Source organism: Nelusetta ayraudi, unplaced genomic scaffold (assembly GCF_046127955.1).
Source record: "Nelusetta ayraudi isolate G7.1 ecotype Tasmania unplaced genomic scaffold, CSIRO-AGI_Nayr_v1 ptg000058l, whole genome shotgun sequence".
Classification (NCBI taxonomy): domain Eukaryota; kingdom Metazoa; phylum Chordata; class Actinopteri; order Tetraodontiformes; family Monacanthidae; genus Nelusetta; species Nelusetta ayraudi.
In genome coordinates, this window is record NW_027466108.1 from 1786590 (window position 1) to 1811866 (window position 25277).

General features: G+C 44.1%; 2 protein-coding genes across 2 annotated transcripts in view; one reads left to right on the forward strand and one right to left on the reverse strand.

Annotated features, from left to right (window-relative positions):
* LOC142896948 (nuclear factor 7, ovary-like) overlaps positions 1 to 25277 on the reverse strand; it is a 177206-nt gene that overhangs the window by 15896 nt on the left and 136033 nt on the right. The window lies entirely within an intron of this gene.
* The window catches only part of trpm3 (transient receptor potential cation channel, subfamily M, member 3), a 129953-nt gene continuing 111726 nt past the window's right edge, over positions 7051 to 25277 (forward strand). The window contains exons 1-2 of the mRNA XM_076038910.1: positions 7051 to 7151; positions 12413 to 12476. Of these exons, the coding sequence (XP_075895025.1) occupies positions 12420 to 12476 (57 nt within the window). The 5' untranslated portion in view covers positions 7051 to 7151; positions 12413 to 12419. The remainder of the gene's footprint in view (positions 7152 to 12412; positions 12477 to 25277) is intronic.

Below are 25277 nucleotides of genomic sequence, written 5' to 3' on the forward strand. Positions count from 1 at the left end.
TGTATATACGTGTATATACATATCATTTTATACACACACACACACACACATATGTATGTGACTGTGTGTGTGTGTGTGTGTGTGTGTGTGTGTGTGTGTGTGTGTGTGTGTGTGTGTGTGTGTGTGTGTGTGTGTGTGTGTGCGTGTGTGTGTGCGTGTGTGTTTAATCCTTTAAACTGCCAGGATGTTGTAGAGATTTCAAGCGTCTCTGGAATTTACTTTGACCTTTACTTTGACACATTGTATTGCATTTTAGTTGCATTCTGAAAATCTTATCCCCAAGCTGAATATCCCTAACTTTTTGTGAGCAGTGTAAGACATAACCATGCAATATTCAAGCCAAAACTAGTGGAGCCAGCTGGCATTAATCAGAGCTGGCCAAAGCTGAAACTGAACCTTTTCCTCTGAGGAGTTAAGAAATGAGAGGGTAAAACTGACGAGAGTAGCTTCAGCAGTCATCTAGACTGAGGACCAGTGGGGAAGAATTGAGATGAAGCAGTATTCAGCTGGAAACATTTATGCCTTGTAAAAGTGCTTTGTTGTCTCTTACACAGTGTCTGTTTCATCTTGTCAGTTAACTTAATTTAATAGTTGGACAGAAAGATAGAGCATTACTTTCCTCACGCTGGAAGTGATTTAAAGAAAACAACAAATCAAAGGGGGGGGAAAAACAAGCAATTATAAAAGACAAACTAGCTTCTTGTGTGTTGCATGAAGAATGTATGTGGTTAAAAGTCCCTCCATGAAAACAATATGCAACAGAAAGAACGCTCAAGGCAGCCACCCACACTCAAGCACACACACAGGAGTCTCTGGTGTCATATTTTAAGCCTCTGCATTTTCTCTAATTGTATTTGTACAGTTCAAAAAGCCGGAGTGTTGCATAATTAAAAACTCTGCTGTCGAGAACACGCAGTTCTGCCATGCGGCAATGAAAGATCACCGAGGGCTTCAAAGGAAAATACTTGTGGCAGAGCGGCTGTTGAAAAATAATCTCCACAGCTAGTGGATGGTTTTTTTAGCCACATTCGACCTACAGCACGGCAGTGAGTTGGGGGGAGGGACAAGGCCTGAACCTGCCACTCTATGTTTTTATGAGCCTGATAGCCACGGAAAGATCCCCCCTCTCCTTTCCATTCCTCTCCACTTCCTGCATTACCGCCTCCTGTGTCACACCAAAATGTTCCCTCCCGTTCCCAGGACGGAAGGATGTGTGTGTGTGTGTGTGCTTGATCTTTTTCACAAGCTCTGTCTTTTCCCAAACCTTTTCCTACTCCCAACAGCATCAGCTTCTGGCCGGGGGACCCCCATCGCAAGCCATCAGACAAAGCATATGTAAATATACTTAATGGATGCTGCCTCATATTTTCTTACTGTAGTTGGCCAATTTTAAAGTTTTTTTTTTTTTTTTTGCTGTCCTTCACAGTTGGGTTGTCTGTCTGTTCCTTCAATCTCTTTGCCAGAAACCATTTTGTACCACCTTGGCAAGTTTGAGGAGCAAATCACCTTCATTTGCGCAAACTGGCACGTCACACACTCGATGCCATGAACACATTTATAACTAGATTACATTTGCTGATAATAATTAAAAGATAATTTGATTCTATTATTCAATTACTTGCATTTTCCGCTCCAATTTTCTGCGGGCCCCCTAGCGCCCCCTCTTGGAAACCACTGTGTTAGATAGACAAGCGTAATCACAATTCCAGCCATACGTCGAGCCACAACCTGTCAGGCCAGCACCATATTATCCTTTCAGGATGTGCTACATCCCACTCTTATCAAGTCCTTCACACACCAACACACACACACACACACACACACACACACACCACCAGTCAGTCACAGTGTTTCAGCAGCATGCACCGAGGGCCCCGTGTTAAAGATAGGGTGAGACAGGCGGCCCAATATTTTAAACATCCATCCTGCACGTGATGTAGTTTTTAGCGTTGGCTTTACGTTAATTTACCCGACGCTGTTATTACGCCTTCTCACCCGGAAGCTTATTGTGTTTGAGCTGTGTCAAAACTTTTTCTTTTTCCTTCCTGAAAGACCTCCCGATGAATTTGTAGCCAGCTTGAAAACCGAATCTAAAAACGAGCGCTTAAATTATAATGAACAGCCTCCCGCCTGTTAGATTAGTCGGGGGATTACTGCTGTGAGCGTGTGTGCTTGGAAAAGCAGCGGAGCGCCGAGCAGCACACACTGATTAGCCCAGTCCACCCAGGAGCTCCACGCCAAGGCCCACCGCCATGTGTGTTTGTGCATGTGTGTGTTGCAGTGTGCAGCTCGCATATTTATCTGGATTCCCCAAAACTCGACCACATGGTTCGATTCTTAAGTCGCGCCGTTCTGCTGGTTCTGGCGCTCGGCTGGTTTCCGCTCGATTCCCCGCTGACGCTCAGCGATGGCGTTCGTGAATAATTAAATAATTCCGACAGTCAAGCAGGGGTCCGTTTCCATGACAGCCCCTCTCCCGGTGTTTCTCCCCGACCCCGAGGTGGGATGTAAATCTCCTGTCTGCTTAATGTCACAGAGACTCACGCCGTGTCGGGCCCGTGGTTGACTTCCGTTAACCGCGCAGCCGGGACCGGTGTGGGCGGGGTCTCCCCCCGCCTGCTGAGGTTCTACGTTTCTCGGTGCGAGTGGAGGTGGTGGTTGGCGCCTTGGTCGTGACAGTTAACATTGTAGAAAAGACACAAACTAGTGATGGGAATTCCGGCTCTTTAACCGGTTCTTTTGGCTCCCAAGTGGCTCCCGTGCTAATATGAATGACTAACGTTCATGATATCAAAAATATCAATTATGTATTACACACTCAACATGGAACACAGAGCTGTAAAAATAAATATAAAATATCAACAAACAAAAAAAACCCAGCACAGCACAACTATGGACAAGCAACACATCAACAAAACATTGCAACGAGATAAAACACAAATTTGCAAAACAAACAGAAAGCAGCATCCAGCTAAAACAATTCAGTTCATATATACTGTATCTCTCTCTCTCTCTCACTCTCTCTCTCTCTCCCCTTCCCCCTCTCTCTCTCTCTCTCTCTCACACACACACACTCTCTGTGTTTGTGTTGTGTTATTCATTCATTCATTCATTCATCTTCTATACCCGCTTATTCCTATTCAGGGTCACGGGGGTCTGCTGGAGCCTATCCCAGCTGTCTTGGGGCGAAGGCAGGGTGACACCGTGGACAAGTCGCCAGTTCATCGCAGGGCCACATAGAAACAAACAACCATTCACACTCACATGCACACCTACGGACAATTTAGAATGTTCAATTGACCTCACGTGCATGTTTTTGGAGTGTGGGAGGAAGCCGGAGAACCCGGAGAGAACCCACGCAGACACAGGGGAGAACATGCAAACTCCACACAGAAAGGTCCCAGGTCCGGGCTGTGTGTGTTATATCTTAAGGTTTTATTATTTGTTTTTTCCAGTTTCTAATATTCATTTTTTGGACATTTCTCTCTCGCACAAAATCTCCGCTAGCACGCGTTCTAAATTGCTAATCGCTAATGTTTAATCTAAAGAAATGGTTCCCAATCAGGAGCCGGCTCTCTTTGTTCGTTTCAAAGATCTGGCTCTTCGAACCAGAACCACAAACGCCCTCTGGTTGTATCGACCAGCCACTGCAGAAGAAGGAGGGTCTGCGTTAAGGTCACAGACGGATATGTTTGATGAAGTCCCTAATCTTTGCTGACGACATGTCGACACATTTGAGAGTAATACTCCCCTCGCATGCGCACACATACACATATACACACATTCACGCGTGCACACACGCACGCTCGCACAGACACAGTCAATTACCCTTTAACATCAAAAGGCTCATCAGTCTCCCTGCCCATTAGACAGCGAATTAACCTTATCTACCTGCTAGATGAAGAGGCATAGGTGTGTGTTGTGTTTGTGAGTGTGAGAGAGCGAGAGAGAGAGAGAGACTGTGTGTGTTTGTGTGTGTCTGTGATGTTAGGTCAGAGCTGCAAACAAGAAAATACTTTCCACGCAGCGGGACGCCACCTAATCGGGCCCTGAGAAATGCAATAAAAAAAGGATTACAATGGCGAGTCTTTACCACCCAACCCAGCTTATGCTGTTTTTATTCCCCTGTAATAAATATGTGGCGACGTGTTCGATCGGGGGGCTCGGGAGAGGCGGCAGTGCCACAGGGGGGATCTCTCGGGGCAAAACCCGAGGGCACCAATGATGTTCACCCTGCGAGCTGAGTTCTGAAAGCAACTCAGATGGTCATTAAATCCTCCTGGTGGAAAAAGAAAAAGAGGAAGAATTCTTGCGATGTGACTTCTTGAATAGTCGCTGACGTTCAGTGAAGTGACCTTGGAGAGGCAGTTTTTGTTTCTTTGTTTCCAGCAGCGCTGAAGCATCTCAAGGCTCTTTGCATATAAATTTTATTAGCTTGAACCAAGGCTGCATTTATGAGGACACCAAATAGTGCTCATGGAAACACGAGGCCGTTAGTATTTGGCATTCATGACAAGGATAAGCGCCGCAAAAATCATTATGATAATAGCAGAAACGATGCCGCCGGTCGCAATATGTTCCTAAACTAATGATTGCTGCGGGATCGGTTTCCCCTTGGAGGAAACAAATAAAAAACCATGGAAGCTAAGTGTGACTGGCAGTCCGAGATGATCACGACTTCCCACAGCAGCATTACCAGGTTCTAGTCTGTGTCAGCACTTTAAACGCAGTAGGTTAAAAGCTCCGGGCCGAGTCTGACACATCTTGAACCTGTACCAACCTCCGTCGAGGCGAAAGGGCTCGCAGGGCGAATCCTCTGAGACACCAGCTCAGTATTTAGTCTCAGTCAGAACGCTGCCTGAAGACATAGTAACACTTAGTTACCAGAAAACCCACCTCCTCTGCGCTGGCGCAGTGCCGCTCTCAGCCACATCCAGCACATGCTCGGATTAGATATAGATTTTGTGTCGTTGTGGAGCAGAGGACCTAATATTTTTCTGCTTGTGCAGGCACCTTAATTGCCCTTCGATCACAGATAAAAGCCTAATAAAACATAAATTTCCTCTGCAGAAATGCGAACCGACTGCCCTCTGAAAAGTTCTTTGAGGTATATTGTTTTTGAATTAAAGTCTGCGGTTGTCTGGAATTTTAAAGGATCTTTTGAATGAACTACTGAAAAATTTTCAGCAGTTCATTATCCCATAACCAAACCTCTGTATCTTCTTCACAGAATGTGTTTTTCTGAACGTCAGTAGCTAAAGCCTGTAGCATGTGGAGATTTGTGTCCGTCATCATAAAAAAAAGTTTAGGAACAAATGCTTTGTCAAATTTAGAGAAAAAGCAACAGAAAAGCAATCAGTGGGTAAATTTCACATCTTCGCCCACCAGTATTCTTTTTCTTCTTCTTCTTCTCACCCACTCACTGCTGCTCAGTCAGGTAATTGATTGCTAATTGTCATGCTAAGTGGACGTTTTGTCTGAGAAGCTCTGCCTGCCATTGTTCAAGCGATCGTTCTCGTCTTTCTCTTAGGAATACTTTGTACTTATACGTAATTAGAAAAAAACCCAAAAAGGGTCGCATGTGAGTGAGCGCGCGGTCGTGACAGGTGCGGCAACTGCTCATTATTCTGACCTTCCGTTAGTCCGACAAATTAGGCATTGGTCCGACTTCCCGTTAGGGTTAGGGTTAGGATTAGGGTAATAAGGAAGCTGGACCAATGCGCAATTTATCGGACTAATGGGAGGTGAGACCAATGCCATGTTCCCACAGGTGCATTGTAGCTGATGTGACATGCCACTACTAAATGAAGCGTTTCGCAGGGGCACCACTGCATTGGCGGCAGACAGACCCGGGCGAATGAAAAACCCTCGAATGAGGTAAGGAGATTTATTATAGATGGACGATGGAGGTCCCTGTTGAGAAGGCGTGCCGCGCTTACGTTTCTAGACAACAGTGAGGCATCTCGGGGCCCTAAAAACCAACCGGCCACTTGTCAGGGACCCACAAGGCGACTCCGCCTCTCTGTTGCTGAGGCATCTGAGCATCTCGTCATTTATTCATGGCTGAGAGCCCAACTTAACCTCCGCTCGTTAGCCACCCGTTGTTTGCTTTTTCTTATTGGCTATAATTAACCTTCCTCCCATCAAACCATGTAATGTGTGTGTGTGTGTGTGTGTGTGTGTGTGTGTGTGTGTGTGTGTGTGTGTGTGTGTGTGTGTGTGTGTGTGTGTGTGTGTGTGTGTGTGTGTGGGTAGGTGTGCGTGTGTGTGTGGGTGGGTAGGTGTGCGCTCGAGCTGAGGGATTTGGGCTGGCCCTCATTGCGTCCTCACCTAGCAACCTGCTCTGGTGAGATGCTCAAAGGGTCTGGATCAGTTGGGGTGACACACAAACACACACACACACACACACACACACACACACACACTTACACCAGTCAGCCTCACACCCCGGAGCCCCTCAGTGTAACTGTGACTCAGGTGCTGTTGGTGATGAGGCACCAGATGCTCATAAGAGCCGGACACGGCCAGATCTGCGGGAAACGGTTTCCTCTGGCAGTCGTCACTATTCCCGTCGGCCGATAGGTAGGCCCACTGCTGGCAGGTTTCAACACAAAGGGCGACCAGCCAATGAAGAAGAGAAGAGCAAAATAATAAATTTGGGGACTTTTTTGCTGCAGCACCAGAGGAGGACTTAATTTTTTACATTCAATCAGACAACAAATCAGGCTAAAAGTTGGATCTACGAGATGCTCAGTGCCGATCCTGGATCTACAGATGTGCACTGACAGCGAGTGACGGTGTCGCACAAACACACACACACAAATACACACGTGGCCAGGCTGCGTCATGCCCCGTCCCCCAGCGCCCCTCCGCTAGCTGAGGGGGTGTGTTGCCCACCTGTGGCTAGCCACTCCTGGAGCAAGCCATCTTCTCTCTGCTGCCTCTCCTCTCTCTGCTCAGTCACCTGTGTGTCAACTTACACCCAGCCGCCCAGTCTTTTAGGTTCAAGATCTTTTTTTTTTTCATTTTTTGTCTTTGTTGGAAGAAAAAAAGGCCCATTTTAGGAGAAGATTGAGGAGTCAAGAACCACGGACGAGACCAGGGGAGAAGAGAAGGTGATTCCCAGAGGAGCCTGGGAGTCCTTCAGCTTGGTAAGACGTCTGCTGTTTTGAAATCACAGGTGGTGGTGGTGTTGTGAAACAAAAAAAATAACCAAATTGTCAGAAATAAGAGAAAAGCAACTTTTGGATGGAATTGCAGGACATTTTGCTTGTGCAGCTGCTGCTGCTGCGCTAATTTAATGAAAGTTGTTTCGCCCATTACCACGCGTCTCCTCTTTGACTCGCGCCTCCATCTGTTGACCGTTGGACACAAACGCAGCCATATGCTTCATGTATAAATCATCCACAAAAGGCTGCTCCCCGTCAGTGTGAACAGTCTGAGGCATGGATTTAGCACAGTTTTTCAGAACAAGCCTTTGAGGGATTCTCTGTCCCCTCACGGCGGATGAGCTTCTTTTGGGCTTTTCCTTAAAATCCTTCGAGTGAATTCACGGCAATTGTGAGTCCTCGCTACGGCCCTGAATTCAGCAAAAACCCAAAAAAAAATCCCCTGGCGCGCTGACAGACAAAGAGCTCTGCTTTTGTCTGAAGTTGGTGGCTGAAGTTGTTGCAGAGGATGACGTTAAGATCAGCGGGGGGGCTCCCTCAGCAGAGGACCCGTTCCTTCACAGGGAGGCTGCTCTCTCGCGCTCACGCCTCGCTCCCTCGGCGACAGTGTTGGGGAGTGACGGGTTACATCTAATGTCGTAATTCATTTACAAAATGAGGAAATTTTAATCAGTCACATGTCTGGAAAAATGTGTGAATAAATTGTAGTTACTTGTGGAGTTACTCTTGATTACTATTTTGATTACTTACATCTGACCAGTTTTTACAAAAAAGGCTGGGCTTTATGTTTAATAATGGTTAATGTTTTATTTTTGTTGCTTTGCATGGTTTTCTGTCCTTGACTGTTTCCCTCCACAGATGAAAGTGTTGTTCCTCAAGCGCTAAATTAAGTGTCGGTTTAGTAGGAATATCTTTGCTTTGATTAAAAAAAAATAAAAGGTTATGTTGCCCCTAATTTTATTTTTCAGAAAGACCTCACAGAAAAAGAGGTACTTAAGTTTGGCATTGCTGTGGTTGTTGTTGTTGTTGTTGTTGTTGTTGTTGTTGTTGTGTTTTTTTTAGTATTGCTGAAAGCTCAACACTGACAGGTCTAAACATTTGAGAACATTTATTCAAAATCTAGGGAAATAATCAAAATGTAATCAAATGTAATACGTTAGATTACTTTAATAAAGTAATTCAAATAGTTACACTACTATTACATTTTAATAACCAGTTGCATTTTCAAAGTAATCCTCCCAACCCTGTTGAGCGACGATGTCCCCAAGCCGCATCGTGAGCAGCGTTCTGGCCCAGATGAGCTCTCGGCTTGGATGGAGAAGCCAACACCAGTGATTCATTTTCAACTTCTGCGTGCACCCGCCCACGTGCACATAATATTACAAATGCATCATCGATTGGGCATATTGAGGAGATCACAGGATCGCAGGCTGCCGTTTGCACTGTTGTCAAACAGCCCTGCCGCTCGCGTGGGAGTTTCAGACGCGGTTGTGGTGACACTTCTCCACCCGAGGCCACGTTTTGCCACGTCTGCCATCCTGGCACAGCAGCAGCCTGTTGAGTCTTTCTGAAGTCAGACGCAGAGAGTTGCAGGAAAGGCTGGAACACTTGACAAACACGAGCAAGTGGTTCTGATCTCTATTTTTTATTTTTTTGTAGTCGTCCATCAATACATTGCATGCTCATTCTTTGAGGCTAATTTGAGGATGCTAATTACCTGCTAATGACGAGCGAGCCGATTGCACCTGATAGGCTTGGGATTGCAAATTCAAGAGTGAGAAACGCACGTATTCTCTGTGGATGGTCTGCGTGAATTATTGATGGCTCTCGGCTGCTTAGAAATGCATCCCCAACCTTTTCTGTGGCACACAGTGGAGGCAGTAATTAACTGTTAGGATATGAGAGGCGACGCAGGCTAATTATTGCAAGAGTAAACACGGCTGCCATCATTGTCTTTCCTCCAATGAACCCTATTTGCAACGTATTCTGCACAAGGTCGTGTTTTCTCAAACTAATTGACCCTATGATCAAGTTGTGTTTGCTTTAAAAACAGGAGGGTTGGAGTGCATGAGAAAGACTGAAAAAAAGTTTTATTCAAATTTACATATATTGTGCATAAAAGCACGGCGACGGAAAGAAAAACGCAGATTCGGAGGACACAGACCGAAGATTGTGCTGAATTCATTACACCAATTTCCCCCTCATTGCTCATTTGAGTGTGCTGGGGTGTGTGCACTCTCAGCACTCTCGCTGCTGAACGAATAAAATGAGAGAGAGAGAGAGAGAGAAAGAGAGAGAGAGAGAGAGAGAGGTACAGAGCTAGATGGATGGATAATGGGAACCACTGCAGATGGAAACACATGATGAGTAGGTGGAACGAGTGCAGCCACACAAGGCGAGAGCGTCTCAGCTGGCTGTAATGAAGCTGGAGCAGCTGAAGGTGTGAAGTGACGGGAGGGAGCTGAAACTGAGCCACAGTCAGTCACACCTGCCACCCGCCATTAAGATCACTGCTTATTGGCTTTTAATATGCAGCGGTTGAACAACCCAAGTGTTTACTCCAAATCACACTTTCTGTATCGTGAGAAAACAAACATATTCATTTTTTTTTTTTAAATTTCCCTTTTATTGCAGCCTGTTCCGTTATGGTAGAACGCAGTGAAGTATATAATTTTTATACTGTCTACACCAACAGGCTTTCGCTAAATATTGCAAAGGACTAAATAAATAACAACCACAAAACCATGCATGCGATGCCAAGTTGTCTTTGAGCTCATCATTTGAGAAGGTGCTGTCGGCAGCCAGGGTTGGGAAAGTTCACTTTCTATGATGCACAAGTTCAATGCTCAGTTCACACAATTTAAAATGAACTAGTTATGTTCATAGTTCTTAATTAAAAAAAAAAAAAAATTGTGAACAAAGTTTATGGTTCAGAAAATGAACTAGTTCCTAATTATTTATTTTTACAATATGTAGTTGCAAGCTATTATTTTTCAAAATTACTGCAAACGCAAAAAATCAGTTTTCACACCAAAGCCACGCGTCATATCTCACCTTCGTATTCAAACTGGAGCTTATACCTTTCTTTGTGGGTTTTGTCGAGACGGATGAAGTTGTGCTTTGTGCTGGTTGCGTCACTGATTTTTGAGCTGCAGACCTTGCACACCGCCGTTCTCTTCTTCAGAGCATTATCGACAACATAATCCTTAAACCCAAATTGAATTATTCTTGGTCTAGCCGCCACCATGACTGCTGTGTTGATCTGTTGACCGCTGTTGGTCTGCGTGCAGCGTGCATTGCACTTTAAAATCACCTGATATCGTTTCAAAATAAAACACATTTTCTAACGTAATCTAAAAAAAAGTTGCAAAAAATAAAGAAAGAAAATGCAAGTATCTGATTTTAAAAAGTCAAGTCCTTTGGATTCTTCTGTCTCTCAAGTCTAAGTCAAGTCTCAAGTCCTCAAATCTGCGACTCGAGTCAAGTCATGTGACTCAAGGAAGTAAGGAAACCTCTCTCTTCTGTTGTGTTATCTGGGCTTCTTTCTAAGTATTAGTATTACGAATTAACTAACTATCAATCAACAAGAACAAATGTCACCCAAGCCGATGGTGGTGGTAGCGGTGGAGTCTTCTTTGAGTATGTGTGCATGAGTGGTTCGCCACCCAACTTGTTGCACACCGCCCCCTACTGTATTGCCCCGAGCATATGCGGATGCGCATCCGCGGCTATGGAATAACTACAAATGTGAAAACTAAAACAAATTTGAAACCATCCTTGCTGATACGATCAGTAAGAGGCACTTTAGCCACGGCTAATGTTGCCTGAAAGCCAACGGGACAGCACAAATTACTTTTAAGATAGCAAGCAGAGGTCGAGACAGCATGGTGTATGGAGTTATGAACCGGAGCCATGCCTTTTCTAATCACTGGAGCAGCCAGTGTGTTTGGATAAAACACAGAATTGTCCCTCTTTGAGGACATCATCAGTTTGAGAAAGTGGCCTTTAGGAACATTTCAACCATCAGAAGTTCTTTAATGAACACTAGTAAAATGATATTTGCAGTAATAAATCAGGACATTCCCCAGTGTACTGTCAAATGAGAGAAGAGTTTAATGCAGCATGAATACATTCATCATAAAATCAGATGAGGGAAAGATGATGATTTTAATCCAACAAGGGAGCAAAGTTATGCATAGCAAAACCTTCCTCTCTTAATTATTTCTTTTTTTTTTTGCTGCTTTCCGCGGCTTCTCTCTGGTTATTTCTTCGCCAATTGGAAACGTGAAGGTCTTATTAATGATATATTTTCACAGAAGCTGAAGTAACTTTCTAACACAGGAAACAATTTCTCTTGGGCAGCGCATCCTCCAAATAGTTTCCCTCCTGCTGCTTGAGAAAAGTGCAAAAAATGTTTTCATCTAAATTCCATTGAGACCATTCTGTCAAGAGGATGTCAAAAAATTTGAGACAAGATGCTCGACTGATCAATAGAATTTGACGACGTCACTTACATTCTGAATTTTGTAAACGTTGCCTTCAGTGAAGGAGCTTCTTCCCGCAGTCCAAAAGCATGCATGTGAGGCAAATTGGGATCTTTAAGTTGTTTGTTGGTTTGTGCATTTGTGGTGTAAGTCTGTTTGTTTGTGTATGTGGCCCTGTTATACACTGGCGACTTGTCCAGAGTTTAATCCTGCCTTAATGAAGTCAGAAGCATCAAAAATAAGATTTTGTCAAAGTGCCTCTGTAAATTGATTAACATTCCTTAAAGTCCAGAAAAGAAATCACAGCTTCATTTGTTTACATGTTGTTAAACATTTTTTTTCCTTTTTTTTTTTTTTTTGCGTACAGGCTCCACTTCAGACAGCAGCATTTGTATATTCACCCTCGTCCATCTAACATCTTGAGTCTGCCATGATGTTGTGCGACCGCATTTTGAGGTGCACATTTTCAACATGTTGCATCATTCTTACCTTGAACGCTGAGGCGTGGCCAGTTCCTCTGGCGGGAGATGCTCTGGCCGATGTTATGTTTAATATTTTGGGGAAAAATCCAAAGAGTCAAACTGCCGAAAAAAAGTCAAACGTATCTTTTCCGTGATTGTCAGTGAAAATATCCTTTGAAGAACGTGACTGTAATGAAGTGCAAGACCACTGAAATGCACATTGTTTCTGTCCTCTTTTGATATGACAAACAGAAAAGCTTTGTAATGGCTCTCTCTTTCTCTGATTTTTGTTCTTCAGAGAAAAAATGACAAGGAAGTCTCACACGCGAAGAGTTTTGCCGCCACTGTGCACAGAGATTAAGGTAGGAAACTACTGTGTCTACAGTAGTGTCTGAGTCGTCAGAAAATAACCAACCACTGCAACACTTTTATGCACGTTCATATGCTCGTGAAGAACATAAAAAGGGCAATCAAGTCAAATAGCATGTCATGGTCTTAGTATAATGAGAAACTAATATCATTTATGCAACAATTCCAAGACATGTGCACACATGCACAATTTAAATGACCCCCTTTTTCTTTCTTCTTCACACAAAAGACACAGGAGCTCATTAACTAAACTATTGTCAGTTATATTTATTTATGTTCTACCTGTTTTAAGTGTTTTTAAGCCACTTGTTGCTGACTGATACCGTCAATATGTCTTTGAAATAATTATTTAAATCTGGACTTTGGAAGGTGGACGATAATGACAGTCAGACAAAAGCAGCAGCAAAACTATTTGTTGCAAAAGTACATCTTGCGCATTTAGAAATGAGAAGTTAAAACGCTTTCCTATTATACAGTCTGCAGTGGCGTTACACAAGACGTTGGCGTTTTATTGCTCTGGGAAAGGCAGCACACTTTGATCATCAGTGAAGAATCAGGGATGCCTTGTTAAGAAGGTCCAACAGCTATTGCGTTGGTTTTTGAAGATTGGATGGTAATGGAACAATTTGCTGAAGGATTTTGTTGTTCTTTGTATTAATGGCTTGCTTTTTTCTTTTTTTTTGGCAGGGCCAATGCTCTGCCGTGCTCTTTTCTTTCTTGTGTCTTCTTTCTTGCTTGTTAGAGTTGGAGCCTGACACTCTACACAACCCCTTTGGAAAATATACACTAATCAGACAGCCAATTAAAGAAAGACTCTCCAAAAAGAGACTTTAGTGACCGCAAATTAATTGGTATTTTTAGATCTTGAAAAGTTTTTCAAAATGGGTTCATTTTCGGTCTCCTTAGGTATTGTGTTGTGTTATCGTCTCGCATCCTCTCGCAGTCTGAAACAAACTCAGACGGCTGTCTGATGCTTGGTTGTTCTGCATTATTCTTTTGTTAGTGTGCTTATCGTTTATATCCTTTTTATGAAAAAAAAAATAAAACCCTTCTTGCTGAGAACGGTCATCCAACAAACTCCAGGGGATCTCAAAGGGATCCGTTTCATACCAGTGAGCAGTGTGTGTGTGTGTGTGTGTGTGTGTGCGCTTGCGCGGGCATTTACGCAGCAAACACGGACGCTGTTTGTGCGGATGTTTGCGCCGATGTTGGAAGAAACAACAAGTGTTGTCATTAATGTGATGTCGTGAAACTGTTCATGTGCCCAGCGCTTGCACGAGTACGGTCCTTATGAGCTTTGTCATGATGCGCCGATCGTGCAACCTCTGAGTTTTTCGGGTGAGAAACCATGGCAACCGCACGACCCTGCGTAGGTGGATCTCCGATGCTGCGTGAAGGCGGCAGCGCTGGGAGACGGGAGGGAGGCAGATGTCTGGGAAGACGTGTTGGGGCAACGAGGCCAAAGTTTAACAACTGAGTCAAATCTCCGACAAGCTGCTCAACTCTTTCTTCATCAGCGACTCTTTCATTTCTCTGCTCTGTGTGATGGGAGTTAAGCAATAGGGCCTGATGGCAGCTCTAGCTGTGCCACTGCAGTTTGAATTTAGATTTAAAAAAAAACCCCGACTATTTACACATTCACAACTGCACTCGCCGTCCACTTTATTAGATGAAATGTTCAGCTGCTTATTAACTCAAATATCCCATGAGCCAGTCATGTAAGCATACCAAGAACATGCAGACAGGTAGATGTGGCAAAGACGACTTGCCAAAGTTCAAAGCAAGCAGGATTTTCAGAACTTTTCCGAATTGAGACTTTCTGGCCTTTTGGTTGGTGGAACTCAGGTTGATGTAGGTGATGGTGTCAAGCGGCTTCTCCAGTGTCAAACAGCAGCCACAGCCACAGGCACAGCTCAGGTCACTTTATCAGCAAGGATAAAACTAACTCAGGGGCCAAAGTTCTTGTGTGTAATCAACTGTATGGTTAAAAATGCTAAAAAAGTTGATAGAAGAAGAAACAGATGGTTTTTCTTTTCATGAAAATATGTTTTTGAATAATACAATTCCCTCAAACATTTAAAGGTGTAAATACTTTTCCCTTCTAAATGAGATTCTTGATGGAAAGACTCAACACTACTGACAACAGTCATCACAGCACTTTGTCGAGCTTTCTTTCTGAGCTGCAATACAGCCGGTGGCCACCAGAGTTACGACTGAACACTCACTGCAGTTATGTACGAACTTTGGTTTATTTATGTATGATTGAGGGATCTTCCTCAAGTTGACAAGTGGCCACATTGTGTGTGTGTGTGTGTGTGTGTGTGTGTGTGTGTGTGTGTGTGTGTGTGTGTGTGTGTGTGTGTGTGTGTGTGTGTGTGTGTGATGAGCTTGTTGAGCCAGCAGGTGGTTGACACCTGGTCGTTTGGCCCCTGTTCTCTTTGTGTTGCCAGGTACAGAGGTCACTCTGTGTCGCCCTTAGCAGGAGGTTATCTCAGTTAATCAGGATGTGGGTCACTTGGTTTAACAGCACACAATAATTAGCAGCTGTGTTGTTAACCACTTCTATTGAATTTTTTTAGGAAAAACAAAAATACGACATGTAGTGTCACCAACTTTACACTGGTGATCCACTTTTTCTTTCCAATTTCTGTAAAATTCTATTTTTCCATTCTATTTTTTTATTTCCATGCAACCGTCAATGTAAGGCATGTTTGTTTGTTGTGACTTACATAGTATTTAATTCTTTTTTGGGGGGAAATTCTTGAAATATTTCCTAAACTCTAAACTCCAGTTGGTCTTTAGAGTTTATTTTGCTTAACTTGCAACACCATAGAAGCAGAAGGACTGCACGAACTAAACCAAACTCAACTGCTGGCGTTGAGCGTTGTGATGTAATGACACAGTTTGAATTCATTGAAGGACAACAGCCAGAAAGTCATTTTAATCAGGAGTTTTGAAGCCTCCACTGGGTTGAGTCTGGCTGGGATTCCATCTACGCCGCCTCTATCCTTCAGATAATATCTGCCTTTTTCACTCTCTCTGCCTCTCGCGCTCTCTGTAACACAGTTTCTCTCCTCAACACAGACACAATCACACACACACACGTGCGCACACACACACGCGTGTGAGTTGTGCTTGGAAAGTGTCACCTCTTTTTACTTTCTGTGTGTGCTGACGTCCCGCCGTGTCACATGGCTCTCTCGTCACGCGCCGTCGCCCCACGAATACCCTTCGCACGACTCGTGTGACCAAATGGAGCCTGAAGTTTGTAGATTTTGTTTCTTAAAATCCACAAATGCACCTTAAGGAACGAGCTGCCTCCCGTCAAGCCTTCAGCCCGTCTGAAGGATGCCCGCGACAAAGAGAAGATGATGCAACCAGCCACTGGAAAAGAGGAGGCAATCCCAACTGTCAGCTCGACTGAGTGCTCGCCACTTTATCGGTCGGTGGCAGGGGAGGAGCTGAGACTCAGGTGGATTAACCCGTAAACTCTGAAGCATGTACACACAAGACAGAGAAGGAGAAGGAGAAGTGGAGGAGGAGGAGGAGGAGCAGGAAGGTGCAGCTGAAGGGAGAGAGAGGGATTGTCGGGGGGGATGCTAGGGGCGTAAGAGGAGGAAGAAGAGGAGGAGGAGGAGGAGGTTAAGCAGCTCTGGATTTTGAGTGACACCCTCGACAGGAAGCCTCGGACTCCAGAACCTTCTCCGCTTTGTTCTTTTCGTCCCCTTGTAAGTTTACTGCGTAAGTTTCACCTGGATGCGAGTAACGTCCCCTCCGGCACCCTCCTCCACCTCCTCGTCCCCCTCCTCCTCCTCCTTCTCTTCTCCCCTCTCTCCCCTCCCCTTCCCTCCTCCCTCCCTGTTTCACTCTCTCTCCCTCCCTCGCTCCGTCTCTCTCTCTCCGTGTGTGTGTGGAGGGAAGGCAGCATCAACGGTCGAGCCTCAGTAACAGCTCGTGCAACAGGGTGCAGGCGGCGCCTTCTACCTCGTCACCTCCTCCTCGTCCTCTGCTCCGCGGCGTCCGTCCGCCCGTCCGTCCGTCCGCCCCAGGGGGAAGCAGAAGGGGCGTGTGAGAGCAAACGAGCAGGTGAAGATCTGCTGTCCCACTTCCTTTGATCAAGAGAACCAAAGGAGGGAAGAAAGTGAGCTTTGGATTGAGACAGTTCTCTTGAAGATTCAGAGAGAAAAAAAAGGGGGCAGAGTGACACCGACTGAACCCATCGAGTCGAGGTGTGACGATGCCACCTGTGGCCCAAGTTTGATCCGAGAAGAACCCCCCTCATCCCTCCACAACTCCGCCCCCCCTCCAACACCGGCTCGCACATCACCTCGCACCTCTGACCGCATCCCCAGACAGCGGCGACCCCCATCCAATGGCTTCCAAGAAGAAGTGGGCCGAACAGCGGGAGCTGAGGAGGGAGCGGCAGTTCTCCACCCGGGACGACGCATCTGTTGCATCAGGCACATCTGGACCAGGGCGCTCCACCACCAGGGGGCGTTTCTCGGAGTCGTGGAAGAGGCTGAGTTCCAGAGGGGGTTCCACCAAGAGGGGGGCGCTCAACTCTCAGCAGCCACCGGTAAGATGCCCCCTCGCCTCCACATGTGCAGGGGATTAGTCAGCGTTCCGGGTCATGATGGGATCAGGGATATGCTTCATGGTGTATTTGTGAGTATAAAGTATAGCACAAAGTTAATACATTAACTTGCTCATCTGAAGAAGTTGTTGTTTTTACATTGTGAAGCAAAGCAGAGGTGTGTTTTAGAGAATTTTTTGAGAATGTTTTTCTGAGCGTAAGTAAAACAAGAAAAGGCCAGTCTGTCAATAATAAAATACCTGACGGCAGCCAGTCAATACTTGTCAAGGGGAAAGTGGAAAAACATGCAAACTGCTGCGTGCAACAGCACCTAATTCCAGTGCCCAGTCTCAGCAACAGTGACGTTGGAGACATCCTGTGAAAGCTGAATATCTGTTTTATGACTTTATAATAAAATGCTTAATTGCCACTGCCTGTTCTATTAGGGGTGATTGGTGGTAACCAGGTTGAATCCTGTCTGCACAGAATTTTTGACGTATGAAAGGATGCAATGGCCAGTAGTGGTGGCATGCAGTTTGATACTGAGAAATAATAGGGAAACAACATCACTGCCAGTGCGAAGAAATTCTTTTTTTTGTTTGTTTGTTTTTAGAATTTTTAAGGCCAAATAAACACTAACTTCCAAAACAGTCAGAATGAAAAGTTCACACAACTCTAAGTTCTCCAGCATTCTGTCTGTGCTTTGGATCGACTCCGCATCCATTCTTTCACTTGAACCAAGCGGCTGCTTTTACACGCTGGCCTGCTTGCAGACTTCTGGCAGCGACTCCTGGCCTAACGGAGAAATATCTCTCCAGTCAATGTGGCAAAGAGGAAACGTCCGCGTGTGATGTACATCAGAGGTCCCGTCCGATCTATTTTTAAAATGTAGAGCTTCACTGATGTGAGGAATAAGGTCAGAATAACTGAACTGCTACTGGCTGCCACTTATGAATATTGAGTAATATTATGTTGTGAGGGACCCAGACGCGCCTGTATTCCATATTTCAGAAATACACACATATAAAAATCCTCCTCAAAAATTGCCTCAGAGCAAAAGCCGCTGTGGCATTGTAAATGGCTGATGTTGGGATTAGTTTTCAGTGTTGGAATTATGCAAATGTTAAAAAATATGCAAATTTCCAACAAAAAAACTGACTCTGATTTTCCCAGCAGCAAAACAAATGTTTGTTGTGCAGTCTCCAGCCTTTGTCCCCGTAACCTCCGAGATCTGAGTCTGAGCGCGTCTGCGCACACACAGAGTCTTTGCTCGGCCCCGCAGGATTTGCGTTGCCTGGTTTTGAGGCAGAGTGATACAACCAAAACACCACCAGCCGCCAGCTCTCAGATCTCAATTTAGACGCTCCCTCTCATCAGCGATAGAGGCCAGGTGCATCCGAGACGAGAGCAACAAGAGGCCCGGACGAACGAGGGAAGGGAAGGGAACGGGGGAAAGAATTGGAAATGGATGTAAAACATTTTCTGACATTTTTTGAATGTTTTATTGATTGAGGCTGAGCCCTCCAGCAGCCTCAGCATGTCATGTGAAGACCGAATCGGCCATAGCCGAGGTTTAGCTCATTTACCTGCCCGAGTAACCGCTGCCATGGCTCGGCTGTCAATCATGACTAGTTTCATCGGGAACCCGAAGACCCCACAAATCCGCGGGATTTCTCTCAAACATCCACCTGCGCGAGGGCCTTTCAGACAGCGTCTGGAGAGAGGAGGTCAATTTCACACACAATCACTTTTCCAAAACTACGAAGATGGCAAGGCAGGCCCTCTGTTTGCTGCCTGATTTATGCACCGCCAGCTGAGTGAGTGGGTGTTAGCCTGAGGTTCCCTGTTAGTGTAAACTTGACTCTTGTCATTACAATGTGGTGAACTAATGAAAAAACATAACCCAGCTATGGAACAAAAATACCGCACTTCTGTCTTGTAATTGTGTGTCTTGACGCTTTTTTTTTGGCAGTATTATGTAATTTAAAAATCTCTCCACTCACTGTCCGTCCAACCATGGCATTTATGAAAAATTGTGATGATGAGAACTGCTCAGCTGCTCACCTCTTATACAGCTGCAAAAATGAAATGTGTTAATGCCTGAAAAGAAATCCAAATACATGCTCAGTATGTGGAGAACTCACACACTTTGGGTGAATTCCAATTCCTCCCTTAACCCTCAATCTCAAAAATGCGCGCTCCCGCGAAGTGCAAGTGCTGTCCCGATTCTCAGAACGTCAAGTTGAGGGACGGGTTTAAGGGCTGTATCGCCCTCAATATTGAGATTCTCCGGCACCACCCTTGGGAGTGAGGGCTACCCAGAAGGCATTGCGTGTTTTCGCCAAGACATCTTCGAAAAAGATGGCGACGAAAAAAATTTTTCTTAGTTCATAAAGATATAAATATTACGAAACCACTTTATTGTCTTAGTTTAAGACTTTTTTTTTTATGGATTATTGACATCGTTGTTGTGACATCGTGTACTTTACGATGTTTGTCAGCCGGACCGGCGGTCCCGGCTTCACGTTATTTGTGTACATCGTTGTGTAGCAATGGAGGACTTCTTCTTTTTCGTCGTCTTCTCCTTCTTCTTCGTCGTCGTCGTCTTCTTGACAGACTGGAAACAGCTTTGGCGTAAGGCCGCCCCCCACAGTCTGAAGACGTAACTGCACTTAAGGGGTGTCCCATTTCTAAGCCCTTACACTTATTTTTGAGGGCCAAGATCGAGGGCCAAAGATTGAGGGTTTAGGGTGAGGGTTGAGATTGAGGGTTAAGGGAGGAATTGGAATTGGCCCTTTGACTTGAGTGCATCAATTCTCTTGGTCTGACCAAAAACAATGTCACCATCTCCTGACTTTGTAGTTGCTCTGTTAAAGTCTGCGTTTATTTGCAATTTTTCTGACCTTTTACGGCATTGTCATCTCTGGCTCTCTTTCAGTATGCTTTGCTGCAAATGATAATGCGTAACTGAAGGTGATTGGTCATGGTGAAGCTTTTTGCCTCTGAAAGAGAGAAAGAAATTCTCCTCCTTGTAGTTTTTCTCACACTTGTATGATCACCGCCTCCATTGATAAAACTGGAAACATTGCTTTAAAAAAGGAATCTTTATGAGGTGTCTGTTATGCCTTGGTCAAACAAGGAAAGGTTGGAGGAGGTCACAAGCTTCCAAAAATGGACTGGGTAATTTTCTGGAGTGAGAAGAAAAATAATTCATAGATGGAAGAGGGGGAAGATCCTCAGAGGCTGAGCGAGGCTTTCATGTTGCGGAAAATTAGACAACCTAAGGGACTTCTAGGAATATTCACTCAGCTCAGATGTGCTGGAAGTTAATTCTTTGGAATGATTATATCATCTATGATATCATATCTCATTTGAACATTAATGCATGTTCTATCAGCTTTGTCTCACACTTCTGGCCATGCAGACAAACTGCATGCAGTTTTTTAGGCACCTTTCCAAACAATCAAGGTCACCATACAGTAACAAGTAGCAAATAATCAAACAAAATCCACAAAATCCACAAAAAGACTGAGATCATTCCAGGTCATTCCAGTTTCGATGAATGACCCTGTGGGAAGAGATGGGTTTTCAAAAAGAATTTAAAATACTATTATATGTATATTAATCAAGTATTGGTGCACTAATATTTCCTTGAAACTCATCAAGGATTAGTCACAGGGAGGTTAGCAAGACGGTTTTCTCGTCGTTGCCAACATTAAGACAAAATAATAATCACTTTAATCGAGATAATTTGTTGCCCAAAGGCTTTTTTTTCATCAATATGTCCCCTGTAAAGCTCAATTAACACTGCTGAGACACTTACAAGACTGTTAATTTGATCTTATTGTTCGTGGAAACAGCCATGACAAAGCCTCATCCACTGTGTGCCACGGGAATGGCCTGCAGTTCATCAAGCCATCTGTGAATTATGGAGGCCTTCTGCTCAGGGCTGCCAGAATTCCCCTGCCTCCCTTTCCTTCATAGCTAATTTCCTCCCAAAAAATATATATCATGTATTTTGTGGTTTTGATGTGTGTGTGTGTGCGTGCAGTGCGTGTCATGTGGGCGATTCCTCGGACAATATGGCGGCTTGAGATCAGTGGGTGGTGTCAAAGCCCTGCGGCTGACACGGTTAGAAGAAGGTTGTTAGCCGCACCGAGCCTCGTGGTTCTGCCACGGCACTGGCTGGAACTGGCTGGGAGACATTTTTCCCCATTTCAGGGGTTCAAATGGTCACATTCTTCAAATCACCTCTGTCTGTGTTCCTTTATATTGAGCCAGTGCCCCTGCTTGCCAGGCTGTCCGTGTGTTTTGCGAAATACACCGAACTGTGTTTTCTTTACCCTTCCGGAAAAGCTTGCGAGCTCACACCAAACATGTGGCTGTATTAATGCAAAGCTGACGGGTATGCAGCTTTCATGCTGTATGCATAAGGATTTCAAAGGCTATTATTTTTTGGGGTGTTTAGTTTAATTCAGAAATTCTGCTCTTTGTGCTTGTTTTCACAAACCCAATAACCAGATTAATAACTTTGTTGCTATAACATTATTTATAGAGAACGGCATCAGTATGCCGAGTGTGTGTTAGTAGGAGGTGACAATCACAACTAGTCTGTTTGTAAGGCACGACAAACAGAATCCTTGTCTGAACTAAAGCAAGACACAAACCTCTGAAAACTGAAGACATCATGAACACAATCAATTTCTTTTCTTTTTGTGAATAGAAAAGGCAGATTTTCTTCTTTTTTTTAAAAAAAAATGCTTTAAAAAAAGTTTTTTTCTGGAATCCAGATATTGTTGGGAACTAGAGCTGGAAGTTTGATTAAGTTGAATGAAGTTCAGATTGTTCTTTATGAATTTTGTGTACCCATGGGGGAAAGAAAGCTGGAGAGGTGTGAATGTGTGTCGTGTATCTTCATTATAGTAAGCCAAGTGTGATATTACTTTGTGATGCAAAGCTTAGAAAGAACCAAAGCCTTTTGCCAGTTCCTATGGAAACAATACATGCTTCAGTGATGTTACTGTGATACGCTCTTTTTTTTCTTGTGTCGATTATTGTGACACAAAAAGAATGTGTTGTACAAAATATGATATTTGATATGTGTATAAAGGCATTTTCTTCCTTTTACCATGGCCACAACAAAGTGAACACTATCAACCAGCTTAGAGGCCTGCCGATCTACTTCACCTAGTTTTTGAAATTGCAGTCAAAAGATAATCTGAGTTACACCAGTATTTATTTGTTTGGTTGTTTGTTCTTTTGTTTGTTTGTTTTACGTATTCAACACAAAGAATAGCTGTCCGCTAAAACAACAGACCATCATTATTATGAGTACAACGTATCGTTAGCCTAATAGCATCGGAAAACAAGAAACAACACTTTTTTTTTTTTTTAGCAAGCACATTGGTATTCTTTTTTTCTGATATCACAATTTGGCCAAAAAATGACTTTGGCAATTGTGCTATTAGGCTAACGATATAATATATCCAAATAACTAGCTTGCTCTGTGACTTTCAATGGTCACAACCAAACATCAACACACAGCCTTTGTCGTAGTACAACAACAAATTATTGCTCTCTTACAGTGATGTGTGAAGCTGTTGGTTGGCCGTCACTCAGAAATATAATGGTGATCACAACCAATTAGTCCTAAAAAAAACAAACTAGAAGCGTGATGATGATGATTCAACGTCATCCACTCAAGAGCGGAATTTGTGCTATCATTTTTAGAAAACTACAGTGATTGTCTTCAAGATAATACGATGTGCTGCAAATGGGACAGAAATTGATCCATTTATTCTGGAGTCACAGTGTCTCAATACTCAATACCAGTATCTCAATACTCAATATATAATTCTTTGGTATAAGTTACGTGTCCAAGAAAAATGCACTGATATTTCTGTCAAATACTCGAAGGAAGTGGAGGGATTTCTTGTTTTCCCATTGAGGTTCGATCGACCCCCCCCCGACCACCACCACCACCCCACCCCCAGTTTTGTCGTCTCTCTGTCTTGGGGCTTCGACTTTTGATCGGGCTGACTCATGACAAACCTCGGGGCCGGCGTGCCAGTGCTGCTAAGTCCTTAACGTTTTAATCTGCTTAACACATGTTGCAGCGAGGGGCTGCTTGTTCAAATAAGCTGGCGATCTGACGGAAGGTGACGGCAGGGCTTTGTGCGTATGTGCATGCGTGTGTGTGTGTGTAGGGGTGTTGATGGACATCCGTGGCAACAGTAGCCTGGAAACGGCTCAAAGTATATTGTGTAGTTTGGCTTGGGCTTCACATGCGGTGGGAGGTGTTGGATTGTGGGAGAATGTGGCGGAGAGACAAAAGCGTCTTTCGGGGGGAGAGAAAAAAAAAAAAAACCCTGACAAATTTGAATACGACTGTGCCTGCGCGTGTGCACAAGAGACGTGGCGTGGTGAGCCAAAGTGAAATCGTGGGGCGTTGGGTGTCGCCAACGAAACTCGCAATTTCCTGCCCTTGCACACACAGCCCTTTTGTTTGTTTGTTTGTGTTTGTGTTTTTTTTTTCTTCTTTTTCTTCCTTTAGCTAAAGCCTAGCTAAGGAGATCTCCTCTGCCGATAGCATTCACAGGGGTAGTGTGGATGTTGAACTTTTGGACCAGAAGAATGGAGGGGGCAACGTGAATTGTGGCAGTGAAAAGAAAAAGGTTGGGCGGTGGAATGAAAGAGGCCAGGAACTGATAAGGTCACGTGGCAAACTTTTGTTGCTGTGGCAATGATCGCTCAAGTAATGACCACCTCACACACATTATCTGTGTGTGTGTGTGTGTGTGTGTGTGTGTGTGTGTGTGTGTGTGTGTGTGTGTGTGTTCACCACCTGATAAAAGGCACTTTTTGACCCCCTTCTGCCCAAAAAAAAAGAAAAAAAAAAAAAAAAACACTCCCGCTGACTCTTTCTTTTTGCTGCAGCCTGGCAACTTTTGCTGCCGTATTCGTGAATTTGCCTACGCTGGTTGTCTTTGTCTGATTAATTCCACCGAAAATAGCAAAAAAATGAGCTGACGTTTTTTTTTTTTTCTCCTTCTCCACATCAATTACCAACTCCTACACCCGGTTGAGCGCTTCACTTTTCCCTGACATGCGGATAAAAAGACATGCCACTTCCACACAAAACGATCCAGGCGTCGCCATCGCCAGATTCAACTGGAATTTTGTCTTTCGTGTCCTTGTTGGTTGGTGATAATTCTGTAGTTTCACTACAGGAAATTGGGTGTGGTTATGAGCTTTATTAGATTTCTAATTTACAAAAAGACAACAAGACTCACTCGCCATATTTCTTTCATGTCCCAGGTGTGCTATGCTAGTCATATAGAGATTGTGGAGGTAATGTATAGTTGTTCCTATGGTTGTAGCTTGCTAGCATCACTGCCATCTATTTCTTCGGGTGGATTTTACACCCTCATTGAATGAATATGGTAGAACTACTGAATTAAAACATCTTAAACGTTCAAACATACTTGTACTGAAACAAAGCCTCCTACATTTTCCATATATTTTCCTCTTGAGTGGAGTGAACTTTGTAACCCATGTTGCAGGTTTCCCACAATGTTAAGCAGCTCGTATGGGAAGGAAATCGGATGCAATAATCTCAATGAACACAATGTATTTTGGAGTGGCTGGATTAATTTAATGAACAGCCAGTGGCAACTTGCCAGGCAGTACTTTGCCTCCTTCTATAGAAGGCGGCTTGCTCCCCTTATGGATTTGCCAGATTACTGGCATGGCTACTGATCAAAGGCGAAAGGATGAAAGTAGGCATAGTTTTATGCAGCCTTGTTCTGAATCCCCTCAGCTCATTTATCCTCAGTCAGACAGAGGAAGTGAGGAACAAAAGCAGAGGGAGAGACCTTTGGAAATGTGTCAGCGATGCACAGTCATGCCTCAAACAAATCAAATTCTATTAGACACTTCTTATGCCTATATTCCCGTTTCATATGCTGAAGTCAAATGTGGTTTGGATTGACAATTTGATTGATTTAGAATCTGATTTTCTCTTCTCGGGAACACGGATTGTCCAATTTGCACTTTTAGGATGTGTGTTTATTTGCTTCAGTCGGAGATTTGTTTCCTCCTTTGTTATTACTAATGACTAATTCACATTCAGATTTAATTCAGATTGTGATGATTAACCCGATGCCCACATTTCTTCATACACTTTAAAGTTTACCAGTACCAAACTTAAGTTACGGACTTT